Genomic DNA, 21,703 nt, shown 5'->3' with positions numbered 1-21,703 from the left:
TAACAAAAATGTAAAGAACAGGCAGGATTCATTAATTCCCTATCACTCATCTGCACATGCCAAAGTTACCAAAGTTCAAATGCTGGGCTTGCCCCCCTGCTCACTAGAGCCTGTGAAGGGAGGAGGGGTACAAAGGGACAGGGAGGTCTAGTTTCACAGCTGGCAGGCATGGCAGCAGCTCCTGAGAGAAAGCTTACAGGGCTTTTATGTCAGGGCTGCCAACGTGACCGTTTCTTCCCCTCACTCCTGGCCTTGGCTCCAAAGCTGTCCACAGGGAATGTCCAGTTAGTCTAACATATCATCTGATGTCTCTATAGTTTGTCTCACTTCTAACTGAAGTCTTGGCTCCGACATGAGGTCAAAGCCCTCCCTCCCCATGGACTCTTGCCATAGGCAGAGCTAGGGCAGAAGGCATGCTGCCTCCTGAGGCTTTATCCCATTCCCCTCAGCACTGCTGCTGCAGCACATGGGAGATAGCAGTGCTGGGGGCTTGAAACAAGCAGCCTCAGACTCTTCCACCATTTGCTGTTCAAATGTTGTCCTCACAAGCACCAAGAAGGGGTTAAGACATTAGCCCAAGTCAGGCAATAGCGTAAGCAGAGTTCCTTTTAAGGAGGGAGATACGGAAAGGGCTCTGAAAGTCACACAGCCATATACTCTGGGAAAGAAGAAAAAAGAATTCTAAAATCAGGGAAGGTACAGATTCTTGTCAGCTGTGACATTACAGGGACACAAAGAGGAAGAGAATCCACAGATGGCTGCTCCAAACCCAGAGACACTATCCTCAGTCAACTGAAAAAATTACAGGACATTCCAAATGCTCTGTGAAAGCTACAGGGCCTCATGCACACCATCCACAAAGTGAACAGCCAAGCATCTGGAACACTAGGCTTCCAAAAGAGACTGCATGCTTGCACAGGTTTGCCCCAGAAAAGGATAGGTGTACCTGTGGAAGGTAAAAGGAAAAAAAAAAGCCGAAACAACCAGCTCAAAATGGTTTCAAGTTTAGGTTTTTAAGGCAATTTCTTCAGGTTTTTTAGCGAACTTGAATGTTTTGGATGTTACCGTTTAAAAGTAAAAATTCTTGGACCTCAATGCCTGTTTGTCAGACCAAAAACCTGCCATGAAGTACAGATAGCATAAGGAACTTTTCAGGAGGTATAAAATCCATACCATATCTATCTAATCCATCATGGAAAACATCCATTGGAAATCAGTGGGTTTCTCTGAGGAGAACCCGGAATATGCACCTTTTCAATAGATTTTCAGCCAAAGGGTTGGTTTAGTGGAGCTTCTCAAAAATAGGGCAACATAGGGTACACTCACTGGACTAAATGAGGAAAGGATTTGCCAGTGGCCTGGATCTTCACAACAGAAACCTCAAAAGGTGGTTCTGAATTGCCTCCCACCCTCTCCAGCTGAGTGCAAGGCAAGTTACCCTGTGGGAACCTTTGCCTTGTGTTCAGCTGGTGCTGCTGGGAGCACTCACAAATGGAATTTTATGCAGAAAAGACATAAGGTCACATCTCCAGATGAGAACCTGGATTAGTGGACGGTAAGGAAACTTTGAAAAAGCCAAAAGCAGACTGACTGCCTCAACAGCTCTGGAAAGCCAAAACAAGCCTGTATCAAACAAACAAGCAAACATCCCAAACCATGGGACTTGCTTGGGTTCCACAGAGTCTGAACATAGGGCACAGAGTCGCTTCTCCTTCTCTTCCCAAGACACACACGTGTATATATCATGTCTGCACAGCCCTGCGGCATTTTTGAGCATCTTCTCCTTCCACATGACTATAACTATTTGTGAAATCTCACGTGTTTGCGTGAGCACATGAAAATAAACAAATACTATATTAGAAATTACAGGCCAGAAGATAATTAACAAACTAGAGAGACCCTTTTTTGTCTTCAAATAGACATCCATGAAGGGGAAGCAGTAGAACACTAATAAACACAGAGAGAAATGATGATGTAACCCAACTGTTCCCACATTCCCCACCCAACTACTTGTTCCCCTGCTCCCCTGCACGACTGAACCTCACTTACACATTAGTGACAAGGGAACATGCTGAAGCAGCTAGCTAGCTAACAGGATAAAGGCCTCTTACTCCAGGGAGCTAATCCATTTAGGCAGAACATAACTAATGACTGCACTCTCCCATGCCCACACGCAGCAGTGCCTGCCCACACCTGCCTCACAGCACAACACTACACAGCACACAGGGCCTTGGGTGGTGTTTGAGAGTTGGAACTCAGAGCTTGTGATGGGGTTTGACATATCAACTTTGGAAGGGCTGGCCTAGGCCTGTACCCATGTGAATAGCTTGCAAATATTTCTAAGGAGCCAGTATGCCCTGCCTGGTGCATTGTCCTTCCTTTTTAATAACTGTGTGGTCCCCTTGAGAGCTGGTGATCAGCACTTGCTGATCCTGCTACCATGTTACATCCCTTTGTTCACACCCTCACAGCTGAACATGGTTTGAGATGGCATAAAGATGGCCCAGGGAACTCTCCCCAGTGCAAGGAACAATACAACCAATTCAGCAAACAGTGCTTTTCCCTGGACACTTCAATGCTGATTGAGCTTCAGCATCTCTACTTGTCCATGGGTACTATTGGATACACATTACTCCTGCTAACTTTTTGAAGCTTCCCTATGCGAGGGCGGTGATGTACCAGCTCAGAACCAGAAGCAGGCCACTGCCCTTCTGAACAGGTGTTAGCAGGGCATAGCAACCCTTAGAGCTGTGCCCAAAGCTGTGCGTGAAGAACTAGTTGGAGAACTGCTGATCTCATGCATGCAACTCCATTGTCTGCATCAAGATCCACTTTCCAAGTAGATGGAAATAAACCTTCAACTCAACAGCTTGCAAGATCCATATCAGAGCCTGTATAACACGTGCCAGTGCTCATAACACATGTATCAATTTTAATACACAAATCATTTCAGTGTTTCCTTCTTTCAGTTCAGGCTTTTGGCCCATCTCACACTTATGAAATGGTCAAGTCCCAGGACCAAGAGGGTCCATTCACCCACCACACTGCAGAAGGGCAAAAGTTCAGATTAATTTATTCAAAGAGATACCTGAATATCTCAAGGCCAAGTTCGTTAAGATCCTCTGTGCAGAGAAAGGTTGATAACAAAGCAAAAGTTTGTACCACATTTATATGAATAGCTTTGAGGGTGTTTAAATTATTTGAATGTTTGCATCTGGAAAGCAAGTGAACCAGTGTCTCAATTCAGTACAGTTTTATACAGTGGACTGAGCAACACAGGCAAGTCTCACAGTTGCAGCAGTAGTTATAGCTGCTTTCTACCTCTAACCCTACCAGCAGCCACATCATGAGGTAGCAATCTGATTTTTTTCAGCTTCTTGTGGCTTACCGTTTCACTCAGCTCTAGAGCGAGTCCATAGCCTGTTTAGCATAATTGTCCATAGTAAGAGTCTGCAAAATGCAAATGGAAACAATTAGCCTTTCCCACTTCTTGTAGCAGTCAGGCTTGAACAGAACATTGGTGTATTATGAAAGAGGATACAAGAATACTAAAAAAGTTGTACTATAAATCTTTCTGCTCAGAAAATGTTTTCTAAGAGTACCACTTCCAGTGCTCAAAATTACACTCATTCTGCTAACGATAATTAGAAACTAATAGAGCTGGTTGTATTATTTCAGAGGCTGACAAGACATTATATTAAGTTGAAAATTAATTAAGAGCTTGATTTGATAACACACCAAATTCAGTACTACGATGAAAACATCATGAACTCACTGTGCTATTTCCATTAGAGCTCTGAGCAAAGCACCACATCTTAGATTAAGACTTACATTAAGATACGCTCAATATACAGTCTTATCACCTAGTCAGGTGCACCATGTTCTTTTGTGAGGTTTGTCTGTCTTTCCTGCACATACAACAAACAGTAGCAGTAACAAACTTTCCTGAACAAACTGACGGCATTCCCTGACCTGCAGTGGTTCCCCCAACTGCAAACCACATCACCTCTAATGAAACGAGAAACAGGTTTACAGAAGTGAGAAAACCAGATATCTGACTAGCTCTATTTAAGGATATTCTACCTATACTAGGAACTACACAGATCCTCTGGCTCTGCAATTTGGAAAATGATTTTTTTAAACTGTTCCTTGTTTCTTAAACATAATATGCCCATATACCATCATGGCAGAGCCTATAGGACTGTTTGATAAGCCTCTAAAGTGATATGCAAGATAGACAGTTTCTAAAGCCTCCACGGGTAGACAAAAGGTTTTATTTATGCTGTACAAAAGAGCATGCTTACAATAAGATTGCAACGTAACTCGCAAAGCATTTCAGGGTTCTATCCTTTGTGCAGCTGATCAAACTATTTTTTCCATAATCAAAGGTGAAATTACAGCTTGCAAGGTTATGCTGAGATTTTAAAACACAAGTGCATTTTTTAATTAAAAATACAGTTTACCCTAGTATAGACATGACCACGGACTTTATTTACTTAAGTTCCTAACACTCCAGAGGATCCTCAGTTTTGTAAATTCATCCCTATGGAAATTGCTTTGCATAAGCAAAGTCCAACAGGAGACCAAAAAGACTATGTTCAATAATGAAAACCAGCAAACTTCATAGGGTTTCTCTTTAGCACCTTCATTTGTGCTTTTTTAAATTTATCTCTGGCCCCCAGGACACCTATGTTTTTGAAACCTTGAATTTAGAAAAAATGTAATTAGATGTTTTTTGGCTTGGAGGAGGAGGATTCGTCTCTGATTTATCAGACATCATTTCCTCTAAACCAATTGCAGCTCAACAAGAAGTGTGTATCCGGGATCACAGCCCTGGAACAGGGCAGGGAGTTTCACAAGTGAATCTGCTCTGGGTTAACTCAGTCTCCATCTACATGGGAAGTAGATGCCTCTATTGAGTGCCTCCTCCTGTGAGATGAGCTGTGGACCAATGCCCAAAACTCCCATTGACATCAACAGGCTGAAAGAAAGCGCGAGCAGAGCCCAGCAGCGTGGTTCTCATGTGAGCCAACAATGGAGAGGCTATTCAGAGCTAAGGCAGAAAATCAGAGCTAAACCCCAGTCCACGCCAAGGACAGCTGTGCTGTTGACAGCCAGGCTGGCTATTCTACCATGCCAAAGTTTGTCTCAAAACCAGCATTTCCTAGAGTGTTTACTCTAGTCACGGGCTTGGCCTTAAAAGCTCAGCCAGCTTCTGCCTATTGAACAGTAATGGCTATTGCACTTTCAAGTCTCAGACACACCCGGGACAAGCCGCTGTCTGTCTGTCTGTGGTGTCAAAACTGGAGCAAAAATGCCCGACACTAATAGTTAATCTGCACCATCACACAACTGCCCTGTTTCTGCTGTTTCAAAACCCACACTACCACCTCTCTCCTTCCTTCTCACTCAAGGCAGTGTCCCATGGGGAGACCACAGGGTGTAAAGCACACCCATGTCACCTTTCAGACACCAGTGCCCCAGTGTCAAGCCATACTGGGCAAGGAAGGTGTCCTACTTCACAGATACAGGGCTAAGCAATGCCAGTGAAAAGCAAAGGGAAAACAAGTTCTTGCTTGCTACCAATCTCTCCTTTGTAGTGCTTTGAAACAAGTCTCTTACCATCTGATTTTTAAGCCGCAGCAGTCCCCGTTATCTCGTGGCTACTGAATTCTAAGGAAATTCAATGCTTAGTGGTGGTAGGGTAGAAACAAAGGGGGAAAAAAGCCTAGTCTATCTCTACTGTTCATTGTAGTTTCTTAACCTATATAATAAAGTCAGAAAAGCAAGTAGAAAAGTGCCACCACCATCAGATGCTCTCTGGACTATATAAGGAATAACCAGATTGGTTCTAAACAGCCATTCACCCTCCCCAGTCTCCTCAAGCCACTTCACTAATCCTCCAAAGAACTAAACTGTAAGGCTTTCTCCTTTTCAGACGTTGCTAGCACAAGCAAAAGTCACAACTTATCAAGAGATCCATTCATCTGCACACCAAATACAACTTGGGCAGTGACAGCACATGGTGGAGCCGCCTGCAAACTCCTTTTCTCCCCAGGCAAGGGTGAGATATTTGTATCACAATGAGCCACATGCTGAGGGAGGAGTGGGCAGGGAGAGGTATCTGGCCAGCACAACAGTACATTGGGACTGGACCCAAGCAGCCTTTCTAGTCCAGACACACCACGGCTGGGGGAGGTGAGGACAATCCAGCCCTATTGCAGAGGAGAAGAGCACTGTAGAGAAGGTCCTGACCTTCCCTTCCAAGCAACATCTCCAAACTGGTGTTGCTGGAAAATATAAACAGGTTGCAGCAAAACTTTTGAATCTGCCAGCCCCTTGAGGTTACTTAGGCTGAACTCAGGAAGTGGGAAAGAGAACATGCCAGTATTATCCTTCTGCACTGTACTGTGTCAAAACAAGAACCAAAATATCCTTCGGAAAACCTTCTTGGAAAAGAACCTGCAACAGTGAACACACAAGAGACAGAACAGGGATACGTTGCAGGATGGCCACCCTTGGGGATCCAACCCGGCACCTACTCTGTGACTCTCATTCACCCCACCTTCAACCACATTTTAGTTGTGTTGTTGCTGCAGTTTGGAGCTCTTGGTTTTGCTGAGCGATGTTTTCTGTGACCAGCTGGCAGCCCACCATAAAACACTGCCAGTAGATATGGGAGACTGGGCTTTTCCTTCTACTAGTCCAGTAGGAATTATTCTCTGGGGTCAAAACCCCAACTTTGTCCATTCACAGGCAGAGTTTCTGGTAGCCACTTTCAGGTGACTTACCCCCCAGGTTTGCTCCTCCCATGCCTACCTAGCCCCCAGAGTCAGATCAGGAGTTCAAGACCTACACAGTATCACCAGCACCACTCAGGACTTCTCTCTAAGTCACATCCCGAGGCCACATGCCAGTGGTGTCCATATGCCCATTTGATCTCCTCTCTCTGGTCTGCAGCCAAAGAACCAGCTCTAGTTTAATACCTTCTTACCAGGCTTAAGAGCTTTGAGAAAAAGAGAAAGACAGCAGGGTTGGGAAGGTAGCCAGCAAGCCTGCCAATCTAAATGATAAGCCCTTGGCTTTAACCTCAGGTTCATCATTTACTGCCTCTGGTGCCAGGTGCTAATACTGTCCCTTTGCAAATCCTAATAACAACAAAATTAGTCTCTCTTGCTCTGTCTCCACCATTCTTACCTTCCTATTCTACAGATCTCTACTGTCTTCAACATATACTCTCCAAACTTCAGCCACACCTAATTTCTTTCCCTCATCTTCCTTTTGCTCAACAAAGCTCTCTTGTGGGCTCAAAAATCCCCCTGACCAACCTAATCCCTACTCTTACATGATTCACAGCAGCACCTCGAGGAACTACATTTCAGATGTTTCAGCAGATAGCTACTGGCTCACACTGTCACGGTAGTCCAAATGGCTATATTCACCAACATGCAAACTTCCAGGAAAAGGCAAAGTTACACAGCCAGATATGCAGGGGAAAAGAGATCGGTAAGTATTTCCAGACAGAAGTTCACTTGTCTACCTCCCCCTTGAACTGTTGCCTTTGCATGTGTTACAAAGCCATGTAATACAAATCAAAGATGCACTCAGGCAAAACAAGGAGGCAAAACATTAAGGGAAAAGAAGTTTGGCCCTAGGAATGGACAAGCCAACACACTCTGTGCCAGGGCTGGCACAACAGCGGAAGAGGTCCAAGAGACACGTGATATGTGATCAGAATGAAAGTCTGCTAGCAGCACACCTGAAAGGTGAACATAGTATCAACAGATATCATGGGGCGGGGCAGAACTGGAACAGACCTGTTCCATTTAAATTAATTCTGTGTTTCAACACTGTATGGAGAACATAGATCCTCATGGAGAAGGTGGTGATGTACAGGCTATCTGAACTCCAGATGACCCTGCTTGAGCAGAGAGGTTCTACAAGATATCTTCTAGAGGCCCTTTCCAATCTCAACCATTCTGTGAAAATGCTCTAACCTCTGGAACATCGATTGATGCTGAAAGTTCGGGAATAGGACTAGATTATCCTGCCTGCCTTGCCTTTGGCTTCATCTGCTGGCAGCAGATGAACCTTACCATCAGTGAAAACTCAGTTGCCTCCCTCAGGAAAGAAGAGGAAATCATGATGCTTTCTAGAAGCAGTCAGGCCAAGTTCTACATGGGTTACTGCTCTCTTATGCTCCGACTCATCCAGCTGCAGCAGCACACAGGCACTTCCTAATGTTTTTACATGAATTAGATAGCCATCCAGGGTACACTTAAGAGACATAGAGACAGAGGTATCTGCTGTCTGGCAGTCATACTCACCTCCCTGGGGCTGGGTGGGGTTCCTCATGCCTTCCCTTGCTATTGAGTCTCTCTCTCTACCTCCTGGACCGCACAATTTCTTCCCACCCTCCCCCTCTCCACCACTGTCAGACTACCAATGCCTTAATCAGCAAACCAGACATCAGCTGGGTGGCACTGAGCCAGAGAGTCTTTCTAACAGAGATCAAACCAGAAGGGAATATGTCGGCTCCTCCAAAGACACAAAGAACAAGACAACTCTACCATGCCCTATCTCCCACTCATATGGTACATCTCTAAGATACCAGGGCCTCCTGCCACAGAACTATATCCTTGCAGGCAAGTAGACCAGACAGACAATCTCATTGATCACGTTCAGCCCCAAACTTTCTCATGCTCAGACTGCCTTGCAGCAGCCAGGCATAGCATTTGTTTGCTGGCTACTTCAGTGCCAAACACTGGCAGGGGTGAGATAGACAGGGGCTTCTATGTTGGAAGAACAGCTGCTATAGCATATTTCTGGGGATGAAAAATAAAAGCAAAATTGCAGGAGGTTTCCAGAAGCAGAATTTCTCATTCTGTACTGGCACAATCAGTTTCTGCAACAGTTTCTTTATTATATTGCTTCAACAAGTGCTCTACTGCACCCAGGAACAAAGAACTGCTATGGCCCAACTTCCCACACTTGAGAGACAAGTTCTGGCACTGTGCCCCTTAGGAAATGGTGTAAGCCATTACACTCAGCACAGGCCTCTGAACTCTGCTCAGTTACTCCAGAGAGCGAGGCCCAGGGCAGAGACTGTGATGAAACTACTACCAGCACCAGCAGTAGATTTTCCGGCACCCTCTCGTCACAGAGAGAAGCTCAGATGGGCAAACAGATGGTAACAATTCTCGGGAACTGAGAAGGCCTGGATTCAAAGGAGAGGCCAAGAGGTGAAAAGGACTCACGAGCTCACACGTGGAAGCTATCTGGAAGCTATTTTTCAAGTCCTAGAGACAGGCAAGGGCAAATCCCAGCTGTGCTAAGGATACAGAAATCTCACCCTGGAGCCATTAACAGTCCAAAGCCCAGACCCCAGCGCACCAGGGGTCACACACTGGTCCTTGGTCACATGTGGTGAATGCTGTTGTGCAGCCTTTGCGCAACCAGTGTCGGCTCAAAGAAAGCTTTCAGTGCTCATCACCAATGCCCAGTTCAACCAAAATGCCAGTATTCAAATACACAGCAGAAGGAAGATGGTCTTGATATTACACAGTTAAGCCCAGACCAGGGCTCACACTATTCCCCGGGCCACTTTCAGTGTCAAATCATGATAAAGTTCCACTCGCCTGTCATGCACTGAAACTAGTCACTTTCCAAAGGAGTGAATGAACAATCCAAATGTTAGCACAGGATGTATTTTTCTCTTCTGTGCTGGCCTTTTTCATCCCAGCATCTCAATGCATTTTAAATAATGCACTAAGCCTCTGTAAGAAAACGTTATTGATACTCCAGAGGGAAAGCCAAACAAGGAGCAGCTGAAATCACTTGGTTTGTTCAGAAAAGAGGAGAGTGAGGGGAGACCTCATTGCAGTCTGCAACTTCCTCATGAAGGGAAGCAGAGGGGCAGCCACCAATCTCTTCTCTCAGACAACCAGTGACAGGTTCTGAGGGGATGCCATGAAGCTGTGTCAGGTGAGGTTTAAGGTGGATATTAGGAAAAAGTTCTTCTTCACCCATAAGGTGGTTGAGTACTGGAACAGGTTCCCCAGGGAACTGGTCACAGCATCAAGCCTGATAGAGTTCAAGAAGCATTTGGACAATGCTCAGGGCCATGGTGTGAGCTATCCTTTGCAGGGCCGGGAGCTGGACTTCAATGAGCTTTGCTGGTCCCTTCCAATTCAGGGTATTCTACGAATCTATGATTCTATCTACTCATAAAAGTAAGCAAACCATGGCAGAAAGTTCAGAGCAAGTTGTGAAACCTATCTAGTGACTTTATAGTGTAACTAGAAATACACTCATGTACCCAAATCCTGTCTTGTACTTTAAAACAATGCTTTCATATCAGCCACCTACCCACACATAAATGAGAACAATTTGGATTGCTCATTGTACCACCCCAAAGCTGCTCTCCTCCAAGAGATGCCTCTCCCTGCAAATGCTACAGTCTGACTTCCCAGGCTTCTGTAAGTAGATTTCAAAGGTGATCCAGGTAGTCCCACTGAACAACACAGGAGGATGGATCCATTACTTCCTCCTCAGTTTACACAACATGCCAAGACCAATTAGTCCCCTGAGAATGAGCTCAGCAGCTCCAAGAAGTCTTTGTGACACCCTGGACTTCCTTACACCTCAGCTGACCCTTTTATCTGCTGGTGCCTTTACCTTGAGCCATCAAAGGATGGCTCTACTCTCCCTAACCTTCTGCTCTCAACGTTGCCAAAAAATCCAGTTAACAGGTGGCAGCAGCCACAGTCTTTCTAGGATATGCACAGCCTTCATTAAATAGCAAGTGGCTGGCAGCAGGGCCTGAATGCAAGGACACGTCTGGCCAAAGACCATGATCAAGGCAGTGATGAGAGAGGGCATTCACTGCAGCAATGTGGGTGTCTGCACAAGCCAAGGTATTTCTGCCCAATTAAGGGAAAGAACAGAAGCCTTCTGAGGTAATTTTCTAGTCCTTTGGAGAAGTGAAGAAAAGCATTGCATTGAAATGCCTTCTCTCAGCCTCAGCAGGGAGAGACTGGGTGACCAGCTGACCAGCCAGCCCGGCTGGGAAATATACCCACTGACTGTCCAAACTCATGTCTGGGACACTAAAAGGCAGAATACTTTGTCTTGTGAAGCTAGAAAGGCATGGCTGGACACCTAACTGAAACAGGACTTTTCAAACCTGCTCCTGTGCAGCCTTCCCTGCTGCAGGAGGCTGAACTGAAAGGCATGGATGACGGAGATTTTCATTTATTCGCAGGCCATGAAAGCACAGCATTCCCTAACACCTTAAAAGCACTCACATTGCCCCCAACCCACTTGTCTCTCCCAAATTTGCTCCTCTTTCTTCCCAAATGGCACGAAAATCATTGGAACACAGGGAAATATTTGGACACCACAAGCCACTGACCAAATGGCCTTCCTGCAAAAGCTGTCTTGGTCTGTCCGACTCTAAGAATAGCTAAAGCATCCCAATATAGAGCCACTTCACACCATGACTTTTAGGACCCATGTTCCATCACCATCCAGCATAAACAGAATTTGATGCAAAGCACTCAGTATCTCTTCATCCACCCTTGAGTTACCCATACCACATCACACCCTCAGAGTGTCTTCTTATCTCAGAACACATTTGCTTCTGGCACAAATTAATCTTGCCTGATACTCTTTGTTAACTGTCAGCTGCACAGAGCTGCAGAAATGGGAATAAGGTTCAGGGATAAGCGTGACAGACATATCTGCTGCTCAAAAAAAGGTCTATCTGATAAAAAATTTTTCAGCTGCATTCTCATGGGCAAGCACATGATGGAAAGGAAAAGAATCATAAAGCAAGAATAGCTTGATTTCAGAGCCCAGATGAAGCCTCATACCATTCCACATTAGCATTGTTTACCTGACTAAAAAACACATGATGCCAAGTGCTGCCCAGGCAGTTAATAAGAACCACTTTTGTTGGAAAATGGAAACAGACCAAAAAAGAAACACCCTGGTCCCATTTTATAAGGGGGAATGGAGGTCCTGAATCATTTTCATAGGAGAAATAAGTACAGATAATGAGCAAAAAGTCATCATAAAGCTTCAGGATGTTACTGTCTCAGTTAGCCAATTAAAATTCTAAAAAATAATACAAATGACCAAACACTTAAAATATTCAGGCTGCATCTCACTTTGCATATATGTGTCTTGTCATCCCTGACAGTACACTTGCTTTCAAATTAAAAACACCAACTGACTATCCTTTCTTTGTTACATGATTTCCATAACCTGAAATGTTAATGACATCCACAGTAAAAATGTTATTTAAAAAACACATCACCACCTCCACTCCGGATTTCAACTTCTCTTGCAAAAATTTTTGCCACAGTCAATTCAGAATTATAGAGAGTAAGACAGACCAGGAAACGAATTGTTCTCATAAGGTTTCCCCCCCAAAAAACACAACAGTTTGGAAAGCTTATTTAAATTAGCCCCTAACCTTCACATCAAAACACTCCCAAACACAGTACTGAAAGGAACTTAAGGCTGAGCAGGCAGATGCTATGTCTGGGATCCAAATCAGAAATCACCTGGGCCAAAAAGAACATTTCCCCATTTATTCATGAGCACTCTGGAAAAAAAAAAAAAAGAAGGCTGGGCACAGGCTTACCAGCTTTCTTCTCCTCTCATAAGGATGTGAGACTAATTAAAGTCTGTCAGTATCAGTAGAAGATTTGGGTGATGTGAAATGCAAGACTGGGCCTTTTGAATGTTCTGTGAGCAGAAACTTGGCTAGAAGGGTGAAGAGGGGATGAGGAAAACTGTACTGAAAAAACAAGTCTCTGCATTATGTATTCATGGGATGTATGCTGCCAGCAGGACTGAGAACAAGCAGCAATGTAATGGGGAAATGGAGAAGTCTAACTTTTATAGATCTTAGAAAATAAATACATAGTCCTTTCTTTTAGTGGGTCCATCTTGTAGGCTTAAAGCGGGTGTTGTTAGCAAGGTTAAAACTAGTACATCCAACCAACCAGAGACAGTGAAATTCTTCCCTAATGAGAGGAAATTCAGAACTAAAAATAATTGTTTTTAACTTACTGCAATTTAGCAGGGCCAGCAGATGTCTGCAGATACTCTTTCAAACTGACACTACACCAGTGCAAAAAGGAAAACAAATAATGAAGAGAGCTGAAATACTAACTCTACAGCAACACCTTTTGAAAGAGGGGCACCAGATGGGAACTGCACAGGGCAGCCTGTCCCATCAGTACCAGGCATGCCCCATTTCTCAGGCTCCATAGAGATGATGCAAACTTCACATCTCAATCCTAGGCCCCAACAAAAGTCCTGCAAAATCAAGAGTAACTGCATCTAGAGCAAACTGGAAACAGTTTGTGTTTTTAAAGTATTAAGAAGGTTAAAAGCACTGTTTTACACTGCTATAAAACTCCTAGGAGGCATAAAGAGACCTGGGCCCAAAGCGGTCAACAGTGTGGAAATAGCTATCATCATCAAGTCTACAACCACTTTCACCAAAAGCTTTTTTTATACATCCCTAAGCAATCATTTATTTTGGAATAAGTGATATAGGTCAGATCATGGCAGCAGGGGTAACTCAAAAGCAAACTCCAATTATTTTGTTCCTATGCCATGCAATGAACCAGACAGCACAAGTCCTGCCTTCCTAATGAGGGTAGCAAGAGAACAGCCCAGTTGTAGCAGGAGCCACTCAAGTAGCTGCAGCTTTACCTCTCAAGACAGGTATCTACACTTAGTCCTAGTTTATCCGAGACAGAGAGCAGAACTACCAGCTATGCCCTGGAGACACAACCACAAGAAGCAACCCTGTGAACTTACCGAGCCCTGCCTCAATAACACTTTTCTGTCTTTGCTTACAACATCTCTTTTTTCAAGCAACGCTACTTTCCTCATGTGAAGTTCTGCCTTACCTGCTGCATTTTTTCCAGGTCAAGGCTGGGCCTCCTGACCTTATCCCCATATCCTTGTCGATGTCTCTTACAAGGCATGACTTGCTCAAGGCCCGCCCCAACGCTTGTGAAGATTAAAGGTCTGGAGGCTGGGCTCCGCACCAGGGGCTGGAGTCTCTTGGGAGGGGAGGCACTGAACAGCACGGGGCTTGGGCTGGCGTGCAGGCTATCGGCCTGCTCTGCCACAGGCCGGAAAGACATGGCGCACAAGTTCTTCACTTCTTCGTCACTGGAGGAGGTGTTGTTGCCGTCGCTGCAGCAGGCAAGTCTGCTGACCTGGGACCACTTCCGCTTCTCTGCGGAAAACTCACGGTTGATGAGCTCCAGCTCCTCTTCTGAGCTGTGGCGGTCAAGGTTGGCATGGAAGAGGGCCCGAACCTTGCAGCATTGGTTATCCTGGTTCTGGAGCTGGTTGGTGGCCAGAGGGGTCAAGGTGCAATTCCGTCTTCTCTCTAGTGGGAGGAGGAGATACAGGAATGGCAGAGCAGATCTGTGTCCCATGGCTAATAAATTTGGCCTGTTTTCTCCCGACCTGTTGTTTTTATCTCCTCCCAAGTAAACTTCTCAGCTGTTTTCCCACCTTTTCTTCCCCAGATGAAACACCCCCAGCTGAATGCTACTCTTTGGAAGTTTTCAGACATTTGTTTAGACCAGACAGCTGTACATCCCCTTTCAAGCTGTCACCTGGAAGTCTAGTTCCAGAGCAAGAACATGGACCTGTCACACACCTCATCTCCTGAAGATGGAGAAGACATGACCTTACAAATGTGTTGCTCAGCACTTGGCTCTAGCTAAAAACATTCCGTTCTAGTGACCAGTTCTCAGGGCAGAAGAGGCAAGTAAGTTAGGTTACTCTTAAGTGTCACCTTTGTGGCTCAAATAAGAGAGATCTGGTTTCTGGAGATGCAAGTCCTCTATTACAAGACTTGTCACACAAGAGAACCTGCCTTCAGCCGTAAGCTGGGCACGCTTTACCTCTTCTGCTGAGCTCTTTCTATGTTAAGCACACGGAGCAGGGATTTGAATTTGATTTGACACGGGTCAGGAATTTAACTTCTTCTGCCTTTGCATAAGAATCCACTTGAAGGTGGGCACAGGGCATGCAAAAATGGCAGAGACTTAGTATAGCTCAAGAGATGCATTTACTACAGATTTCATCTGCAGCTCTAAGCTACTTCATACCTAGTCCAAAAACAATATCAGAGCCCCTGTCTCTTCTCTATCAAACACCCTCAGCTAGTTGCAAGAACAGGGCTGCCCAGTACCAACAGTACAGGAGGAACGGAGAGAGCTCATCAGATAAGGAGTGGAGGGGAATCAGGAACACGAAGGTCAAAACTCAAAACGGCAAGGATGAGGAAACCAAGAACAAAGACGATAGATGTGCAAAAGCACCTGTACAAATTTTTAGTCCCAGCTCTGCTGCTGGCACAATTGTGGACCATGTCTGCCCCATATCTGCAACACTGAGACCTTAACACATGGTTAACAATGTCTATCTCTGGTAATAAAAATGTGACTGCAGCATCTGGTAACACTAGCTTCTCCTTGTGAGGTCTCAAAGGCTCCAAGGTGACTTATTTAATGCATCTGGTTGTGGTACACTGGGGACTGAGAAGGAAGCACTTGCAAAAGCACAAGTGAAAAGCAAAATGGACTTCAGCTGTGGTATCCCAGGATCCTCCTATCTCATCCCTTTACCTCTGTCGATCTGAGCAAGTTCCTGGTTCTCTCCCTCAGAGTCATCGCTGTCCTCATCACTTGGGGGATAGGAGATCTAGGGGACAAGGAGAAAGAAAAGGCTTCATTGTGAACACTGAATGTTGCCCTGCTGCTGCCCAAGCCACTTCCCCCACCCTCCCACTCTCATATCCTGCAGGCATCCATACCACCTCACCACACACACCCAGCCATAGCACCTCCCTGTATACACATCCTCATCTCCCAACCTCAAACTCCCATTGTATCCTCTTATTTGCAGCAACACAAAACACACGACCTGCCGCTATTTCTACCTTAATGCACCACCAACTCTTTCCCAAGCACAACGAACATATCCTGCCCTTTGGTTCCCAGACATGAAGCTTGTAACCATCATGGCTTACCACATCCACATCACGTGGATAACTGAATCTCCAAAATCTCCACTTCCGAAATAAAGACACATCCTGTCAACAGCACTATCGTCTTGCATGGCACCCACAAATGAAAGTGGCACGTTAACTTCAGCCATCCTGTGTATGTACCAACACTTCCCCCTTGAAAGTTCACACACCAGCCACCACTGAACAGACTCACCTTGCTTTCCTACAAGACAACCCTGAAGAATGTAACAGAAATAAAAGAAACAGGATTTCACAGAAATGCAAACAATACCATAATGCTGTCCCCTCCAGGACAGAATCTGACAGTACCAATGAACATCCATAATGATCCAAGAGTACTGAAAATTCACATATTTTGTCTATCAAGACTTTTCAGGAACATTTGCTCTCAATCAGCCAGTGGACTTCAAACCACTTGCTGTATATACAGATACCCACTTACTCACTCAAACCATGTTCTAACACTGAACAAACTTGGTAGTTGCGTCTTGAGAGGCTTGAGAGATCTGAAACCAAGCTTTTGTAAGTCAGACAGATGGCACTGCTACCGAGTTTCTTAAGCAGAGGAAATCCTTACCTACCTTGTACCCAAAGTGACTTTTGTTTGGCTGCATAGAGCATACCTGGAAGTTATTAGATCAAACCTCTGAGCTACACAGCTTAGTTTCTGTCTGGCAATGGCCAAACCAAAATGAGTCAAAGGAAAATGCAATACTTAAAGAAGCCTTTATAAGAAACAGTTCTGGAATAACATCATCACTACAAGATGAACTTCACTATTCCTTACACCTTTTTATTCAGAATAACAACATTGCCATCATTCTTAGCTGTCTCACAAGCTACAGAATTCAGTGGCAACAGGTTCCTGCTGTGTTTCTATTTTAAGTGTATTTGATGTGCTGTGCTTGACTTTTACAGAAGATGAGGCAGCATGCAACCATTACACTGATAAAGACCCATTTTAACTCCACCACCCTAGGGAAACATCCTTTGAGTGTTTCAGCCTCCCAGAGGCCCAAAAGAGTAACTAGGTGCCCATGAAAGACACATACACCAGGCGCAGAGAAACAATAATAATGGAAAAATTCTGGTTGATACTGAATTTCACAGCTATTAAGCCAACACACCTATTTTTGTGATCATCCTCCAGGGTTGTGTTTGCAGGTTTTGTTCCCCCCCAAAAAATATTGACACCTTTCTTCTCCTCCTTTTTTAAAACTACCTTTTGCCCTTCTATATTCACAACGCTCTTCAAGAAATCAAAATTATATTTTCCTTTCTTGCTAGTCTTTAAACTACTTTCTCAACTGTCAAACGACGAATCGGGCAAATGGTACAGTGTTATCCCCACTGTCTATATTCTTGAAATAAATGCAGGGGGTTGTTTTTCCCACCACAACTACAATTTTCTTGTACATATTCACACATGCATCATTTAATAAAGGCAGCTGGCACTGAGGAACACTGCCAAATACAGAGAGACTTCTAGTTGTCCCCAGAGCAGGTATAATACCTTGTTTGTACCATGGCAGTTCACAGAGGGGACAGCTGACACTGAGGTGCCATTGTGAAAGCTGCTGTACAGACAGACAGAGGTCCTGTCTCTGTTACAAAAGCTAAGGCTCCCATTCTAACCCTAGAGGTACTGACCTTAGTCTGCGGCTCATTCCCACATAAAAACCTTTCATTTGGACACAGCGAGGTTTTCAGTGAGGTTTAGCGGCTCTGCATGGGAAATTTATCAACCTCAGTTTTTGTAGTACATAAATGTCAATATATGGCATGGTGCTGCTTCCAAAAAAGAGGCAATGACATCTAGCACATGCAGGTCAAACAGCTACTACACATTGCCACTGGCTTCAGATGCTTAAAATAGGAGTTAGATGAGTCAATGACTGACATTTTGAAAAATTAAGGAGAACAAAAGAAAACCTTCAATTCACATACTTGAATGTTTACAAGCCATGGCACAAAACAATCCTGAAAATGAAGGACAGGGGCTCATCCACCCTTCTGTCTTTCTTCAGGAAATGCATCAAAGAGCACTCTCCTGTTGATGAGGATCTCAGTCTTACACCTGGGTCCTTCAGCTCCAGCACCTGACATGCCTTCTGTCAGGCTAAGGACTCATTCTGTGCTAGACGGAAACATGAACAAACTTCCCCATGATTTGACTTTACATACATGTCCAGTAAGGAAAGATGAGTTTGTGTAAAATAAACAGCTGGTATTTAAGGAAAACTGAGTGCAAAGCTTATACCTTTGAGGGAGTTTCAATATGAAAGACAAACTAGCAGATATAAGAAAAAACTTGAGAGAAAATCTGTCTCACCACATTGCTGCTTGTCAACTGAGTAGTGGTAACTAGCTGCAGCTGGAATTGACCATGTCCTAAAGGGTCCCATGACCCTTAAAGTCTAAAGCCCTGAAATGCAACAGACAATAAAAAAGCCCCACCCTGTTAAAGTGCAATTCCTCTTGGCTTTGCTTACAGAAGAGAAAGTAAGCTGCTATCATACAATCAAAAGTAATGACATTAAGAATCATCTGTGAGCTTACAAAGGAGAAGGAAGCTCATTTCTAAGACAAAATATAACTCTCACCACAGGCTTCACCCAAAGGCTGCATTATCCTAAAAATCTGTAACACCAACAGTATGGTTTGGTGCAGTGGAGAGTGTATTTGTGAGGAAGAGATAATACAGAGATACAACTGACCACAGGCAACCCCTTGTTTCCAGTTTGAATCAAGAATGCACACAGTCTGGAGGGCATAATTCCCAATCTCCCTCTAGGAGGGAAAGAGGGAAGGAGTTTACCTCCAGGGGGTTGGTTTCCTCAGCAGAGGCACCAGTGCTGCCACATATAAGGCTGTTTGTAACATACGCTCATTTATTAGAGGCTGACCACTCCTGGGAATCTTTGCAACTAAGTAGAGTCCCTTCCAAGAGGCCTGGAAAGAGACTTTGCTGAAATTGGTTTCACACAATGGTTCCTGGCACAAAACCAGAAAGGGATGATGAGCTCACCAATGATTACTGATACCTCTGCTATGGGGAACTGATTTCCATTTCTTCAGATTTCAGATTCTCCCTGCCACAGCTGCTACAGACATGGGCAACCTGCGGCACAGAGCTCTCTGTTGGCTCTTCTCCACCTCCTCTACTTGGCTTTAGCAAAAACATCTTACTGAATCTCTCCAGCGTTACTTTTCCAGGACAACAACTGGTGCAGTTGCCATGGGACATTGCCTGATCTTGAATGAGGGAGGTGCCATCCTCCCAGTTATAAGAAACTCTGAATTAGAGAGAGTTGGAAAACAAGGGAGATGATGAGACACCAAAAGGCAGTTTTGAGCCATGGAACAACATGAAGAAGGAAGGAATGAGTCAAACAGACCTTCAAATAACCATGTAACTCCTTTCCCAAGAGCTCCTTTAATTTTATTTGAGAGGTATTCAGCATTACAGGGAAAATTTATGCTAGTAGAACAGACTTGCTCTCTCCTCGAGAAAAGTAGCAGAATCAAACATTCACAAGTGAGATATGACTGCCCACACTAGTTCTGGGGTTTACAGCTGGGGTCCTTCAACAGCTAAATTTCTAGCCAGAGCAGTCCTGGTTTGGAAAAGCTTTTCTAAAGTCTTTTTCCCCCCCACATTGTTATTATTTTCCTTTTTAATTTTCATAATAGGTCTGCCTTCAAACTCCTTTCCCCATTTCCTTGCAAATGGCTACAATTCAAACCCAGGGTTCATAACCCTTGAACATGGTCCTGCTCAACAGAGCAGCTGTCTGGGTCAGTGAAAGCAGGGATGGGCCAGTGGGACACAACATTCCTCAAGGCCATTGTTTTCTAGGCCAGTCCCGTGCCAAAGACATCAAAATTCCCATTGTTGTAGGAATGCTACACATTTAGTCAGACGTATCATCTTCTTCATGGCCCTGGAGTCTATGTAACTTCATAGATTTGAGGGAAGCAAAGAATCACTCCAGGTAACCAAATCTGCAATTTTGTTCAGTGCTTAGTGTACACAGACACAGACAGACATGGTGACTGGCAACTCTCAGGGTGCAAGTGGTGGGAGTCATTAATTCAAGAACATGGAAATTGAGCTTCTCCTCTGAGAAACAATGACTGAACTTGATTTCCAGAAGCACAGGTTTAAGATGGGTTACCTGGATCTTGACAGGAAAGCACTAAGCTTACACAGAATAGTGAGTACATGAGTGGTGCATGGGTGTGAGGAGGCACATGCATGGTGCTCTTACTGTCTTAACACGTACATATGTGTGTTTTGATTGTACTATTTACATGGTGAGATTATGTTTATCTACTGTCTACAGCTTCTGAAAAGAATTTACACCTCTGGCCAAACCTGACTAGAACTACAGCAAAGATAGGGCACTGCCCTAGTCTTGGGGATCCTCATCTGCAAGTGGAGTAAATTGGAGGACTCTGTGCAGGGACAAGCACAGTGGGGCTGACTTCAGCACTGGGAAGGGGTACAAAGTCTGGTCAAAATATGGTTCAGGCCAAACCCACAGAACATAGCTGACTCTCTGCACTCTCTCATCTGCCCCACATCAGCTCTCTTTGCAGCAGTCAGAGTGTGCATTAAACCTCTTTTTCTAAATCTTCACCAGCTCTTCCCAGGGCTAAGCTGATATGATTTTGCAAGGGAAGACTAAAGATAAAAACACCAGGGAGTTTTGCAAAATAAAAACAAACAAACAAAAAAAAAAACCAGCAAGTCCCGATGCTTCACCATCAATCCAGAAAAGCATGGTATGCAGCATCAGTGAGCCTATGGTGCATGAGCAGGACTCACCATAAACAGCAGACATCCGATGTTCCCCAAACACAGGAAAGTGAATGCACCTGATGCCTACAATTCAGACTCCTATCCATCCTGGGTCTGTTTTCAAACACTTCAGGCAGATACTGTTACAAGAGTAAAACGAAGGTCACCCTTTTCAATTCCACTCAAGATGGAGAGAAGTACTTGCAAAGAGACTAGAACAGACTCAGTTCTACCAATGATATAGGCACCCACACACTCCTCCCATCAGCCATCATACTTGGCTGACAACTGAAGACATAAAAGGAATGCTGTCAAATAAAAAAATCAGTCTTTAAAAGGCCTTCCAAGCAGAACACACCCAGACTCTCATCCTGAGCACTCAAAATACTACAGACATGAGAGAACCCCATTCAGTTTATTTATCTGCAAAGACATTATGAGAACAAGAATCTCTCTGATCAAACATAGCTGCAGTCATGTTCAGGGCCATGATTTCACAGGCTATAAATTTCATGTGTTAAAATTAAAGATAGACCAAAGTCACTACAGCCTGCACTCAACAGGTGGATGGGGGCTGGTAACAAAGGTGTTACTACAGAAGTAGAGTCTTTAATCCTTCAATTTCCACCTTGACTTCCCAGACCACTATGTCACAAAAGAACAGCGCTTCTGCAGTACAGAAGCCTGGGAATGGTGCAGCTCCATGCTGTGATATGTATCATTCTCTCTGGCAGCAAGAACTTTTATAAAATTCTCAAACTATGCTACATTGTTAGCTTAAGAGGTTGGTTTATAGCTCTTACTGTAGTGACAGAAACCATACA

The 21,703-nt window shown here is 44.4% G+C and overlaps 1 protein-coding gene across 5 annotated transcripts in view; it reads right to left on the bottom strand.

Moving 5' to 3' along the window:
* Positions 1 to 21,703, bottom strand: part of LOC116785087 — a 58,290-nt gene that overhangs the window by 24,164 nt on the left and 12,423 nt on the right. For 3 of the 5 annotated variants that reach the window (XM_032684293.1, XM_032684294.1, XM_032684295.1), the window contains exons 2-3: positions 15,672 to 15,747; positions 13,932 to 14,422 (exon numbers count right to left, since the gene is read on the bottom strand). In XM_032684293.1, the coding sequence (XP_032540184.1) occupies positions 13,932 to 14,422; positions 15,672 to 15,747 (567 nt within the window). Of the gene's footprint in view, positions 1 to 13,931; positions 14,423 to 15,671; positions 15,748 to 20,906; positions 21,020 to 21,237; positions 21,251 to 21,703 lie in introns of those variants that run through there. The other 2 variants (XM_032684297.1, XM_032684296.1) reach the window with 2 other exon arrangements.

This window comes from Chiroxiphia lanceolata, chromosome 3 (genome assembly GCF_009829145.1).
Source record: "Chiroxiphia lanceolata isolate bChiLan1 chromosome 3, bChiLan1.pri, whole genome shotgun sequence".
In the NCBI taxonomy this organism is placed as follows: Eukaryota; Metazoa; Chordata; class Aves; order Passeriformes; family Pipridae; genus Chiroxiphia; species Chiroxiphia lanceolata.
Note: the sequence above shows the minus strand (reverse complement) of the source record. Positions and strands in the feature narration are given on the sequence as shown.